This window comes from Pyrgilauda ruficollis, unplaced genomic scaffold (assembly GCF_017590135.1).
Source record: "Pyrgilauda ruficollis isolate IOZ18807 unplaced genomic scaffold, ASM1759013v1 scaffold29, whole genome shotgun sequence".
NCBI lineage: Eukaryota > Metazoa > Chordata > Aves > Passeriformes > Passeridae > Pyrgilauda > Pyrgilauda ruficollis.
The window spans coordinates 966,846-981,571 of record NW_024524266.1 but is presented as its reverse complement, the minus strand read 5'-3'; the positions used below and the strand labels follow the sequence as shown (position 1 = coordinate 981,571).

At 37.3% G+C, this 14,726-nt stretch overlaps 1 protein-coding gene across 6 annotated transcripts in view; it reads left to right on the top strand.

Annotated features, from left to right (window-relative positions):
• Positions 1-14,726, top strand: part of ARHGEF7 (Rho guanine nucleotide exchange factor 7) — a 115,446-nt gene that overhangs the window by 90,661 nt on the left and 10,059 nt on the right. For 5 of the 6 annotated variants that reach the window (XM_041472309.1, XM_041472313.1, XM_041472314.1 and 2 more), the window contains 4 exons: positions 20-159; positions 764-988; positions 2,003-2,096; positions 4,957-5,046. In XM_041472309.1, the coding sequence (XP_041328243.1) occupies positions 20-159; positions 764-988; positions 2,003-2,096; positions 4,957-5,046 (549 nt within the window). Of the gene's footprint in view, positions 1-19; positions 160-763; positions 989-2,002; positions 2,097-4,956; positions 5,047-8,237; positions 8,415-14,726 lie in introns of all 6 variants that reach the window. The other variant, XM_041472315.1, reaches the window with a different exon arrangement.

The window sequence follows — 14,726 nt, the reverse complement described above, 5'->3', positions numbered from 1 at the left end:
TCTGGTGTCTATCACCTAGGAAATATGATTGAAAGGATATTAGTATCTTGTAACAACCAACAAGATTTGCATGAGTGGGTGGATCACCTGCAGAAGCAAACCAAAGTCACAACTGTTGGGAATCCCACCATTAAACCTCACTCTGTGCCATCTCACACGGTAAGCAAGGAATGAGCAGAATTAGGTTATAATTAGGTTGTCTGGCAAATATAACACCATGGAAAGCCTTTTTTTTTTTTAGCCATTAGTAACAAGAACTGAATTTTGTCACTGTAGTTTAATAGGTAAAAAGATAATAAATGCTTAAAACTCAGTGTAACAGTTAACTGGGGTGAAAGAAAGTTCATTATCATTACTTCTTCTGTTTTGACCAAGTGCATACATCACCATCTTTTAAGTATACTTAGAACAGTAGGTTGTAATTGGTGATGTACTTGACAGGCTGTGGAGAAACAGTAATTTCTTTTGGGTTCTGCATTTGAATTGTTGGATATGAATGGTTCTAAATTTAGCTCCACCCTTAGTGGTGAGAGAAGTGGGAGCTGGGCTGCTTGTAGCTGTTCTATCTTTAGTTTGTGCTCTGTCTGTGGTAGACAATAAAAAAATTAAGCTCCTTTTTTTCCAAAAAATACTTTAGTACAAAATTTTTTAAAGGCCAGCTGTAATAAACAGAAATGCTCTAGCAAGTGGGATTATTTCTTTGAGGACACTATGTCTCCGTTATGATAATATGCCTTCTTTCCTTTCCCATCATGTTTGACAGCTTCCTTCCCACCCAGTGACTCCCTCCAGCAAGCATTCAGACAGCAAGCCAATACCACTGACTCCTGCCTACCACACTCTCCCTCATCCCTCACATCATGGGACTCCACACACCACGATAAACTGGGGACCGCTGGAGCCTCCCAAAACGCCCAAGCCTTGGAGCCTGAGCTGCCTGCGGCCCGCGCCTCCACTGCGGCCCTCAGCAGCTCTTTGCTATAAAGAGGTGAGGTGCAGCAGCCAAGAAACAAGACACTGCCAGGCCTTCAGCAGGAAGTTGTAAATTCTTTTTTTGGTGGCTGTGTGTATGTGACTTTCCTTTAATTTTGTAAATCTCGTAAACAGGGAAAGAGTGAGAGTTGATCTGCAGTGCAAGATTTGTGTTGAAACTTAGCTGCTGTAAGAGATTCTTCTGTTTGGCTGTACTATATGCTTATTTTATAATTTAACTTTAAATCCTTTTATGCTTTCATATGTAGGCCACTAAATTCACCAATGTATTAAAATTTCAATTATCTTTATAGTGTTTATCATATAATAATGTTCAAAACCTACCTTGGTCATCTTTGGTAGGTCCTGCTCAGTCACCTTTTTACTTTCTTGTTCTGTATTTTCATAGAACACGTATTCTATTCTTAAGGTAAAGGGTAGACCAGCATCTTCCTTTTGGTCCTGAAACTTAGTATTGTTCCTGTAAATTACCGTGACCACATTTTGAGCAGAAATGCTGCTGGGTTTGTTGTTTGTTTATGGTTTATGTTTGTTTGTTGTATTGGTTTTAGGTTTTTTTTTCTGTAGACCTTTGTAAAAACAGACTTTTACAGATTTTGGCTTTGAAGGGTGTAGTACCTGCCAAGCTTCCTTGTTAGGTCCTTTTTTACTTGCTTCCCACTAGACAAGTGAAATGGGTTGTCTCTTCAACTGTTCAGGAAAAAGATCTGTTAATGTATTCCTGCCTCTTCTCTTCACTCTAGCTCCCAAACAGACTGAATGCCTTTGCAGCAGGTTTTATGTATATTTCTGTTAATAGAACAGATAAAATACTTGGCTGTGTGTATAGCTGGGGGAAAGGTAGAGAGGAAATCTACCAATTGAAGCGAATTGAACATGGCAAAAAATATTAGTAAACTGAATTTTGATGCTGTTAAAAGGTTTTTAGTTAGTAATTCCTGTATGCATCTTAGAAGTTAAATTCTTGAAATGCTGTCTAGAAGCTCTACTTTTTATTTTTCCTGTACAGGATCTCAGTAAAAGCCCTAAAACCATGAAAAAGCTGCTTCCCAAACGCAAGCCAGAGCGGAAGCCATCGGATGAAGAGTTTGCACTGAGAAAAAGTAAGAGAGATTTGAACAAATATCTACATAATACAAAGGGTGGAATTAACGTCAGTTTAATTTCTGTAAGAGTTAGGTGTACAGTGTAAGCAAGTCATCTGCTTTCCTCTCTCATGTCAGGGGAGAGGGGTAGGTGTCTCCAGAGGATGATTTATTATAGTCATCTTATGCTATGATGGCATTTGTAGAGCTTTACTGATTGCTACAGTGGATGTCTACTGTGAAGTGCCTACTTCTGTTTGTTACAGAAGGAAGGGAGGTTCACTAGAGAGCCAGGTGAAGTTCAGTGTGGTAAACCTATCTTTAGTACTGTAAACAACAAGGTGGAGATACTGAACCACTCTTGCACAGCTAGTCTTCATAGCTGTGTTCTTTAGTTGGTGTTTGTAGGAGCTTCTGTTGTCCCTGGGGGTTGGAAAGCTGGTTATTGCTGCTGATTTGAAGGCAAGTTGCTTTCACAATCACTTCTTCTAGGATCCAACAGTCTTCTCTTATCTCCTGTAAATAAAAGACATTTGCTCATGTCTGTATCTAAGTAAATTGCAGATAGTTAGGTTGCCTGAATTCTGAAGAAAAATGCTGATCTGATTTGAGACTTAGTAATGTACAGAAAGAGAGAGGTCAAAATCTGGATGTTGGGATAATTTGAAGTGGAGGAAGCATTAATGTTATCAAGCAAACACAGTATTCACTTACTTGCCAGCGTTGCTGTAATTCTTCCTTAGAAATGTGAATGAATGAATAATCTGATTACTTGTATCAATAAAAGACAGAGTGTTTTATTGGACAGATTTTTGCTGTTGCTTTTGTTTCTCTGTGTCTGTCTTTTGCTCGTGGGCTTTTTAAGAGTCTGTGCCATGAGTGCTCAGTGCATGAAGTGTGTTTATTGTGGCAGTTGTCTTTCACAGGCTTATATGGAGTTGGAGAGAAAAAGCTTTTCCTCAGGGTGCTCTTGGTTTGTCTGAGGTGTTAGTCCTTCTGATGTTCTGTGAATTTAGTAGTGCAAAGGTTAAGGTAATGAGTAGAATGATTCTCTGTTCATAGATGTGCAGGTGGATGTTGTAGTTCAGCGTGGTTTATCCTTACAGCAAGGAATCTGTTTAGGAAAAATAAAAGTACTGTAATACAGTATCATTTCAGATGTTGGAGAATGGAGGTTCAGTAGTTGTAATGATGATGATGATGAAGCTGTCAACTTGCAGGTTTAGCAATTGTTAAAGAACACAGTGGGAGGAGTTAAGGGTTTTTACTTGGGGGAAGGAAGGAGTCTGTAGTTTGCAAATACATTGTTCTACTCCTGATTCGATAACTTTTATTGAAGGGTATGCTTTGGTGTGTTTCTTACAGATTCTTGGTATTCATCTTCCCTAATCAGTAATTAGAAGCTTCTGTTAGTGTTTCTTCAACTGTCTCAATTTTTTTTTTGTGGAGCTATAAAAGGTTTCTTCAACTGTCTCAATTTTTTTTTTTTTTTTGTGGAGCTATAAAAATTTCCCACTTCTATCGAATTTTAAGGATATTGATAGAGAGGTCTGGCTTTTGTTACTTCCCTTCTCAGGAATCCAGAGGATTTATGGGCTATGTTTTGAGAACTGCTGTGTCAAATTAGCATTTCAACAGAAAACAACTGAGATGTTTCAACTGACTGCCCTCAAAATGCTATTTCAGAAGTGTAGTATTTGTTCTGCTACTGTAATTATATGGTGCTGCATTCTAACTACAAAATCCAATTATTTTTCCTGCCTTGAAAGAGGGATAACCCATACTTTAGGGTTCCTGCATCTCTTAAGCTGTAGGAAAATCGTATTGGGTTAAGATAATTTCTGCAGTAGCTAGCTTATCCCAACAAATGTTTGGAAAGTTGGCTTTGTTGTGATGATTATAAATCACAAAACCCAGCAGGATGTATTGGCTGGCAGAGAATACAACTGCATTTTGATATTGAAGGCTTCTCAGATTCATGTAGTAGGAAATCTTCAAACCTGGTTATTTCACAGGGGAAAAGAGGAAAAATGCTTTTAAAACAACAAATTGTCTTTCTTTGCACATAGACTTCTGCTCTAATCTAAACTAATAATGGTAGAGGTAGAGGTTCACTCTATTGTGAGTGAACAATTTGACACTATTTTTACTGAGTCACCCAATGACATTTGCTATGGAGCTTTACCTTTTGGAAACAAGCTTGAATAGTTAAATTTGTTCAGTAGTGCTGTTTCTGTGTTGAAGTCTGAGTAGTTTAGAGTAGTCACTTTACACAGATATATGTACATGATCCCTTCTGCACGCTGGACTGAATTTATGTTGTTAATTCTGAGTTCTTTTTCAATTCTGTGCTGTTGAAAGGGGTAAATTTGATATATAAAAAGCTATATATGCATACAAACACACACACATATATATATACATACAAACGCAAAAAGTTTTCAAGATGTTTTCTGTGAATTAGTATTCTGTTTTTTGATTTCTTTGATTAAATAATGGAATAGTATCGATATTGAATTGTGTGTTTATATAATAACTTGAGTATATTGGGGTTTTTCAGTAAAATGACTGGTTTAGAATGAGAGTCCTCACACTTCAAAACACATTCTGTACGATATCAGATGCTCATAAAATTTCTTGAATGTGTGGGTGGTTACTCTGAATTGAATTATTTCTAAGCATTTCAAAATAGTATTTGTCTTTTTAAACTGTTACTTTTGTTCATTGAGGTTTGAAGTTTACAGTTGTATTATTAAAATAATTTTAAAGGGTTGATTAGGCTGAACTTTGGACTCAACTGAACTGTACTGATTTACAAAGGCTTTTTTATATTAAGAAATTAATATGTTTAAAATTCTATTTTTCCCATTGATTCTAGGTACAGCTGCTTTAGAAGAAGATGCTCAAATTCTTAAAGTCATTGAAGCATATTGCACAAGTGCCAAAACACGTCAGACATTAAACTCAAGTAAGTTAGCCATTTCTACCCATTTCAGTACTTTCTAGCTAAAACATGAATAAGATAGCTTGCAAAATAGAGTCCTGTATATTCTCAGACCTTTGCAAATAGCAAGTTGGACCTGCAAATAATAATAACCTGTTTCTGGTTTAACATTAATGCCAGGTGTTTATGTATTGGATGCCAAGGATCATGGTTAGAGACTATTATTTTTTCAGTATTTTGAAACAATCCAAAACATCAAAACCCCAAATGTAACTACTTGTCATGGTTTAAAGTTTTACTAAAGCTTTACCAATGAATAAGAGGTGTCTGAACTGAATATAACAGCTAATCATTATGCTTTTGGATAAATTTCAAGAAGCTGGTAAGTAGGAGGAATGAACAAGTCATTGTAATTTTGGAGGACTGTATTTTTGTTGTGTTATGTTCAACAAAGACTTTGTCCATGGACAAATAACCTAGACCTATAAAAATTTATTTAATTTTGTTGCCACTAGTTGTTTTTAGTATTAACTACAAATTTTAATCCCGTCTCATAATTTCAGGAGAAATTGTTCTCAGATGTGTGTTGCTTAAAGCCATTTTTAGTTTCTCAGATCAATACCTAGCATATTGAAAACCTGTAACGTGCCTCTGGGGTCCTACTTCATTTAATCCAAATCAAGGTTGCCATGTGGAGTTCCTCTGTATTGTAAGTAAAACATTGCTCAAAGCAGGGGAGTCCACCAGCATGTGTTCCATTTACACAAGGAAGGAGAAAATGCTGTTGCGTTTGTTCCTTTTTGCACTGTTGAATACAAATTTAATTTGGAGATCCTTGGAACACAGTATAAAGAATTTGAGGTACTTGGCTGGTTTTGCTGGAACTAGAAGACTGGACATCATAACTTCTTGTCCACTAAAGATATTTAAATTTTGCAATATTAATCACTTTTACTGCTGCCTTCTGTGCTCTAGGCCTGTTTTGCTTCCAAGCAAAAGCACTTTGTGCTGACAGTTGAAATCTTAAAACACAACTGGAGACTTAGTTCTTGAATTTTCTTAATACATGTTTATTTGCTATTGCCACCTTGAAAAAAACACAGCTACTTTGTATTCCTTTGTAACTTGCAATGGGAATATGGCAGTTATACTAGACTGTAAGAACTTCTCAAGTAACAACTAGAGCCGTAATTTTAATTTTTCTGTCTTAATGAACTGTAGATCTCTAAGATCATGAAATCAGCTACCACTACTACTTTTTTAATACTAATCTTTTTATACTCCTACAGTCATTACAGTAGTGTGTTTAATTGGATAAAAGGAATGAATGAGTTCAAAGTTCTGAAGATATACTGTTGTTCCAAACCAAATCAAATGAGATGATTGCCATTTAAACACCTCAGCTGTGTTCTGTTATTTCCAAGGATAACGTGACAAGAAATGGTTGGGAAAACATTTGCACTTGCACAGTAGTGTGTGTGTGTGCAGATATGAAGTGGATAAGATTTTTTTTTGCTTGCCTATTTTTCCTGTCTATGTATATTTAAGAAATATACATAGTGCTGTGGGTACATTGCATACATCAGAAGTCAGCTCTTTTATTTGCCCTTAATTGCAGCAAGAAACAATTTTTTATTGATTAGGCACACAGCTGTTTTGTTTGGAAAGCATAGTGTTGTGCACCTAAGACTAGGTTTCAGAAGGTCCATTTGTAAACTGGAATTGGAAATAGGGGAAGAACCAATAAAGCTGAAATTGCTTCTGTTGGAGCAGTAATCAGTGCAGAATAATAGAATGAGAGAGTTGCCTGTCATCTGTGAAGTACGCTGTTTTTTTACATACTCCATTCTTACCTCCCAGTTAATATTCTGCCTGTCCCTGACAGCACTCACTGGGCAATTCCCCTAGTCCACTTTAATCTGCTGCTTTTGGCTGTGTCAGTACAGCAGAGCTATGGCACCAGTGCAAACTGGTAAGGTGTGGTATTAGAGGTAGTAGTGCAGCTTTTCGTCAGTTGTTTGGGTGGGAAAAAATGGGATTTAATTTGGGTAGGTAGATGGAAATGAGGAAGCAGAGTCTGACTTTCTCATGCTTTTTGTACACTGACTTTATTTTGCATTTCTGCTTCAAATGAGGACTTAAAATCCTCTGCAATATCATGTGTATGGTGGCTCATAACATGGCCACTTACATGGCTTCAATCCTTGGAGATTGCCAGGCCTTGAAAAGTTAAAAAACCGGTCCTTCATATGTTCGACCAATGATCCTAGAGATCTAAAAATACTGAACTGGGGAGGTGGACTCAGGCATTTAGGAGGAGGTGTGTGAGGGGTCAGAATGGGCTAGGCTGTGTCACTGTTAGGCTCTTGGCCATGTTTTTCTGTAATTTGCCAAATGGTTTAACAAATAACGAGCGGTATGGGCACAGAAAAAAATGTACTTTGACAATCTCCTTCAATGGGTGCAAGATGTTGCTGCTGATTTAGTAATCAGCAGCCCTGCTCTGCATGAGAACCTTTGCTTTTCTTTTTCCCCCTTCATTTTCCTCTTCACAGTGGTGACACAAGCACTTCTGTTGGCTGTGTTGTGAGCTGGTGGGAAAATTACCTGCTTGAAAAAACTAACCCTACAAAAAATTTTTTCATCTGAAGCTGTTTCCTGACCTGGCTCATGAAGCAGCTGTACAAAAGACTGTGTCATTGCAAGGGAGGGAAAGGATGAGGTACAGATATGTGATGGGGAAGGGGCTGTTGCTTTTCACATTGGTGCTGGATCATGCTGGCTTACTGTGTTTGTTTACTGCTCTGTGCCCAGTCAAATCCTCCCCAGACCAGAACTGACTCTGTATTTCAAAAGAACCTGACTTCCTCTTGAAAAAATTCTGCTTTCAAGCAATATTTTGTTACTCAAAATTCTCAACTGAGACTGCCTAGAAACTTAAAAACCACTTCAAAATTGTATTGTAACCATTCAAACATTATGTGCTGAGTGTAATTTATACCTGAACCCCAAACAAATTAAAAAAAAAAAAAAGAAAAAAAAAGAAAAAACCCAACTTTGGTGCCTTTTTAACAATATTTTCTCTTTTCCTTCTCTTCCCATCACCTTTTTGCTTTTATTTCATGTGTTTGGTTGTGGCTATTCCTTACGTTCTCCTCCTCATCCCACCTCTGCCTATCCACATCCACCATTTCATTTCACCTATACATCCTTAGCATGGCAAGGCACTGACCTGATGCATAATCACGTCTTGGCTGATGATGACCAATCAAGTCTAGACTCCTTGGGTCGTCGCAGTAGTCTTTCTCGTTTGGAGCCTTCAGACCTCTCAGAAGACTCTGACTATGACAGTATATGGACAGCCCATAGTTACAGAATGGGGTCTACATCTCGTAAGAGCTGTTGCTCATATATCTCTCACCAGAACTAATGCACTTCTGAGCTTTTTCTTAACAAATGCTTGTTGTATCACAGCCTGCTTTTCTTAGATGTTTTCTTGCTGTTCCTTGTCTCTTTAATGTAATATTTTAACAACTTCTGAGGGAGCTCCTGAAACTTCAGTTATACCTGGTGGAAGGCTCTACTGTCAATTCAGTACACGTACAAATAAGTCATTCTAAAAAGTGTATATCCTGTTAAGGATGATACTTCTCGAGGGTTTTTTTAACTGACAGATGTTAATTTATAGCTCTGAATGGTCTTTTTATTCTTTTGACTTGGTCAGTGTAGTAACAGGTCCTTTATTTTCTTTTTCTTTCATTGTTTTGGATAAGCACATTTTTATATTTTGTACTGAAGCCATACTGGTTTGAGAGCTGAGTGCCAGCTATATGGAAATACCTTAGTGGTAGTGGTTGAATTTTCTACATATTAACAAAATACATAGCTGGTAGAGTAAGTGAAACGCAGCTTAAAAATAAGCAGTACAAGAGCTGTAAAATCATTCAGATATTCACATATCTGGCCTATTTGTTTGGAAGAGCATTTGCTAATCCATAAAAATTTCTGGTTTTATACTGCTGTCTTTTGCTCATTGCTTAAAACGTTTATATGAAGGACCTTGCTGCTCTTTCCCCACCCCAGTCCGGCAATTGTCATGAAAACCTGGCAGTCCATGCTCATTACATGCAGTGTTTTGGTACTCTCATGTTACCTGTGGTCATACTGTCACTTTACTGTGTGCAGTAGTGTGGCAGAAAGCAGGGTTTAGATGTTTACTTGCCTGTTAAAATACACAACTGTCAACTCTCAATTGACCATTCTTCTTGAAAAGACGAGAGGAAAATGATTCCCCTGATGGAGGCTCCAGTGTTCAGCATCTGAAACTCTAGGTACAACTGTGATCAAATTGGCTTGTTTGAAGTTCTGAATAATAGAATGCTTGGCTTTTGGGTTGTACTGTTTGGAGCATGTCTGTGACAGATTTTATTGTGTCTTGTAACTTCTCTCATAAGCAGGTTTGTTTTCAGCAGCAGCTCTTCACTTACAGTCATGTTGGCTTTTTCAGAGAACTGTGATATGCTGTGCACAGCTGAAGGTCTCAAACCTGCACCTGGGGCACTGCTGGGGTGAACTCTGTGTGTGTGTGTTCTGTCTTGTTGCTAAAGTGATTGGCATCAAAACAAAAATGGCATGTTTTCCAAATCTTTGTAAGCATTAGGGAAAAGTGTGGTGAAAGTGATGAAAGGACAGAAACAGTTCTCAGTTTCACCAGGGCTCCCAAGTGCAACACCCTTATAATTTTTCACATAATCATGTTATCTGGTGTTCAGATACTACTCTATGAACAAGTTCAGAGTAATGGTGATGAAATTTAACTGCAGCCTGGGAACTTGATCACACCGTTTAAAAGGTAATCAATACCTTTCTGTGGGTTACATGATCAGAAAGTTGCAATTGCTAGGAGTGCATGATTCCAGAAGGTGGTCAGTGTGCAGAAGATGTTTCAAAGCAGTTCATGTCTTCAATTTATGTTCAGTCTTGTTTGATGCCCTGCTTATCCCCTCTCTCTGTTGTTGGCATTCTATAATGTGACTAACAAAAGCAGTAGTGCTTACCAAGGAGGGTTTTCAGGGGTGCATTTTACTGCTGGTCATATATTAATGTAATGACCAGGAACTTGTGTATGTTGAACCTTTTGCAAATGGGGGAGTCTTGCTTAGAGAAATGAGAAGTATATGTGCTCCATATCATTTCACAGCACATTTGTAACCCACTTCACTCCCTTCTTCTTTTCAGTCAGTTTTTCTGTTTTGTTTTTTTAACATATGGAAAGTATGGATTGTTTTTTGCCCTGTTTCTTATGATGTGGTGTTCTAGCTGAATAATGTTTTCTGCACTGGATAAATGATAATTCTTTTATGTCTGTTTCATGTTATATAGTGTAAATATGAGTTTGTAATACAGTTGTTGCACTTGAACTTTCCTTACCATACAGAAAGTTTTGTTATCCAGATCCGAAGATTTTGACTTTTTATGCACCAAAGCTTTGACAGTTTACCACCATTAATTATTGTAGCATTTATGTCATTAGGTACTATCATAATTAGGATCTCTCATATTGTGTATTCTCATATTAACATCACAGCACATTTAAAACCATTCTACATCTTCAATGTTACAGGCTGTAAGCTATTGTGAACTGATCAGGAGTATTAATGCAAAATGCTTGAGACAAAAAAAGGACAAATGTGGAAATGATGGTATTCAGTCCAAAGGTTCAGTGTTTCTATTTTTGTGGAACTTTAGTCATGGTAATAACAGTACCTTATGTTTATGCAATTCTGTAAATTGTGTGTGTACAATTACAAATACACTGGAAGGATGGAGAACCTGAGTTGGAAGGTAGGTTCAAGCCATTGTCAGGCCCTCTTCTCATGGCTTATGCAGTGTTTCCATATAAATTAGTACTTACCACAAGCTGAAGCCAACCAATATTGATTGGGTGTTTTGCGTAATCTTGCCAAAACACAGTAATGTGTATATAGTGACGTAAACATAGACAGAGTAATATATATTGTGCACTTCATTTGTGAATGGGAGAAGCCATCTTTAGTAGGTGACTGCCTTTGGAAAATGCAAAATGGATGTATATCTGAATGTTTCATTGTACTGTACAGTATGCATATTGTTTGTGGTTGCATATATCAATTAAGTGTTTTGTTTTATATGAAAAGGACATCTGTTATGTACAGTTGAAATAAATTTTGCATTTGCTAGACTGTGACTTTAATATTTAATTATTACACAGGGGGAAAGGACAGCAGAACTTGTAACTTAACACATCCTCTTCTCCCTATGCCTCCTTTCTCTTCCTCCCTTCTTCCTAGAGGAATCAAATGCTGACATGAAAGACCTTTTTTGACATAAGTGTGTAATCTTTGTTTAATGTAGTTGACATCTACAGGAAAATCAATGTCATGGGAAGTATGTATTCTTCTATATCTTCTTTTTTGGAAAAATAATGTCAAGAGACATTGCCATCTATAGATTGTCTTTCTGTTAATTGGTTTCCTGTTAATTGATTTTATTTTCTTCCTTTTAGTTTTTTGGTTTTTGTTGTTGTTGTTGTTTTGGTTTTTGGGTTTGTTTGGGTTTTTTTTGTGGGGGGGGGGTTGGTGTTTTTGTTTTGTTGGTTTTTTGGGGTTTTTTTTGTTGGTATATTCTCAGTAGAAGCATGGGCTGAATTATTGGAACAATCTAAAACCTACTTCTGCAGGTTTATTGCCAGAAAGAAATTTTATGAATATACTAAGAGTGTATATAACATTATGTGTTTTCATTATTTAATATTACAACATTTTTCTTTTAAAAGCAAGAGTTATCTTTAGTGTTTCTGCTTAAAAGATGCTTACATATGAGTGAATTTAAACCAATCAGTTAGCTAATATATGTGCTAAAATGTTTACATCAGAATAAATTTAATAATCACCCCTCTCTATTAAAAGGTCATAACTTTGTTTTTCTCTGATTGTAGCAGCTCTAGTCCTGCAGCCATGTGCTTGGAAGTTTTTGTATTGGTTACCAAAATACAGGCAGTTTAGTGGATTAGCTCTTTCCAAATGTTGTCTTAGGAATCTCCCATGTCTTCAGATGGTGTCTATCTTCTCAAACTATTCATTCTGTTCTTACATGACCAACAATTACATATATTTTGGTCCACTTTATTGTTTCCGTTTTACTCATCTAAGCATATTGCTGTAAACTGCCTCAATCAGTCATCTGAGTCATGTGGGGTTTTATTCCTGTTTGTGATTCTCTGTTAGTTAAAAAAAGACAAAACAACTTCATGCCCAAGCTTTTTTTTTATTATTCCCAAGAATTTGCAAGCAATGGTGTATGTTATGCAGTGAACTGAAGTTTAGCTGGTATTTGGCTTCTGATTTGTGTTTTCTTTACAAAGATAGCAAAGGATACCCTTTTGATTTTGACAGATCTGTAGCACAGCTTTTTCCAATTTTTAAATCTCAACACATGCAGAGTCTGGGAACAGCATTTTTAGAATTCTTTGTTTTAGGACCTCATGAAAAAATTATTAAGAAAGAGAAGGATAATTTGGCAGGTCTGCTCATTTGCTTTAACATATTTAATATAACAAATGGAGTGACACACTGAATATTTAAAATAACAAGTAATTTTTTTGCCTAACATTTACTTCACTAGGAAATGTACATGTCTGTACATGCCAGTGGTTAATGGTAGATCTAAACAGTACTGTATACACAGACTTGTTTCAGTGGCAAGTCACACTCCTGTCATTGAAACTCAAGTAGATTTAATTTCTGAGAGCTTCTTAGCTTGTGAAGTTGTGAAAAACAGAATTGTATACATACAAGTACTGTTTCAAACTTCTGACCTTTATCCCTGCCTTGTTCCCCTCCCTACCTCTCCTAATCACAGTAAAGGTATGAAGAAGTGAAGAAAACAGCAACACTTCACAGCTGTGCAACAGAGTCTTTGCTCATGGTCTCAGATAATACTGTGCACTTCTTGAAATTACCACCATCCCCACACATCTGACTTCCATACCTTAAATTAGGACACTCATAGTCTTCCATGAGCCTTGTCCCTTTCACCAGCTGGAAGAAGCTGTTCTTGGTTGACTGGGGAGACGTGTCTTTTAACTGATGCCCTGAAATTAGCTACTTTAAGCAGATTATGTGAATACCCACCTCCGTTTTACTCTTGGCTTAAATGGTTCCTGGACAGACAAGGTCTTTGGACATAGGCAGAGATTTAATATCCAGTTAAAGTGGAAGGGTTTCTGAATTTCATCCCCCTTTTCTTCCCTTCTGTAAAAGTTCTGAACTGCCTTCATATTTGTCTGCTAAATGATTCAAAACAAAGGACCAGTCTGTTTACCAGTACAGCTCTTTCTGAAGCCTGGCTTCTGTCAGGAGCCAGGATGGTGCCATACAAAAATAGCATGGTGCCCAGAGAAATTGTGAATGCCCCATCCCTGGGAGTGCTCAAGGCCTGTTTGGAAGGGGCTTTGAGCAGCCTGGTCTAGGGAAAGGTGTCTCTGCCCACGGCAGGGGGGTTGACTCTGTGTCAAACATTTTGTAAGATGTCATGCTCCTTTTGGGGGAGAGTGAATGAAAGGCTGAGGTTGTGAGTTAGGATTAGGATGTTAGACATCAGTGAGAACCTCTGTGACATTCAGTCTCTGCTGTAGTCTCTTTCTGGTTTGGTGTTACGACCATACTCCAGGGCAAGGAGTGGCACTGTACCTGTTTTAGGCAGGTATAAACTGAACTTTTGTTATGAAGTTTTTCAACAATGGAAATACCCAAACAGGTTCCAGCTTTCCTTATTTACAGGAATGCTCAGACTTGCTTGCTTGTTTTAGACTGATTGATATAGCTGGAAAGGGGATCAGACACTGAAAACCAAAAGCAGGGGGCTGTTCCTCACTGGCCTATTCTTGTATTTCAGGTGTTCTACCACATTATGTAGAGGGCATTGCTAAAGCTTGTAGTCCTGCTCTGAATGTCAGGTGGGCTGTGTTGTTAAGGGAGGCTAAATTTGCTAAACCTATAATTTAGGGTATGGTTTTGTCAAAAAGCATTGTAATTCTTTATTCTCCACTCTAGTGCTGAGAGATATTGATATTGAATAGATACCTTTATTTTTTTTAATGGAATTTAATTTATGGAAACTTAATTGACTCATGATTGTAGTGGTCAGTTATTTGCCTTAATTACTCAAAAGACATCTAAACAGTGGGGTTGTTCTTCCAAGACCCTGTTTTTAAGAGTTCCCTATTGAGAACTTATGGCAACTTACTTGGCCTTGATATTTGTTTGCTAATCTTGAAATAATTGTTTGGGTTTGTCAAACATACTTTCTCCTCCCATCTACCTTACTTCCCTCAACACCCACCCCCTCAAAAAAAAACCCCAAACCAAATGAAACCCTGTTTTGTGTAGCTTGGGGTGTGGGGTGTCCATCTTAAAAAAACCCCACAAACCAAAAAAACAAACAAGCAAAAAAAAAACCCCAAACCCAAACTAAACCAAAAAAACAACAACAACAAATCCCCACATGAAAATCCCCTACAAACTGAATAGTACTTGTTATGTTGTCTCAAGGTGAATTGGGCAGTTGTTTGAGGTCAATTTAAATATAGTAATTTGGCCTTTTTGGCTTGGAATAGGGTCTTGTAATAAAAACACAGTGTGAGACTTAGGATGCTTAGGATTGAG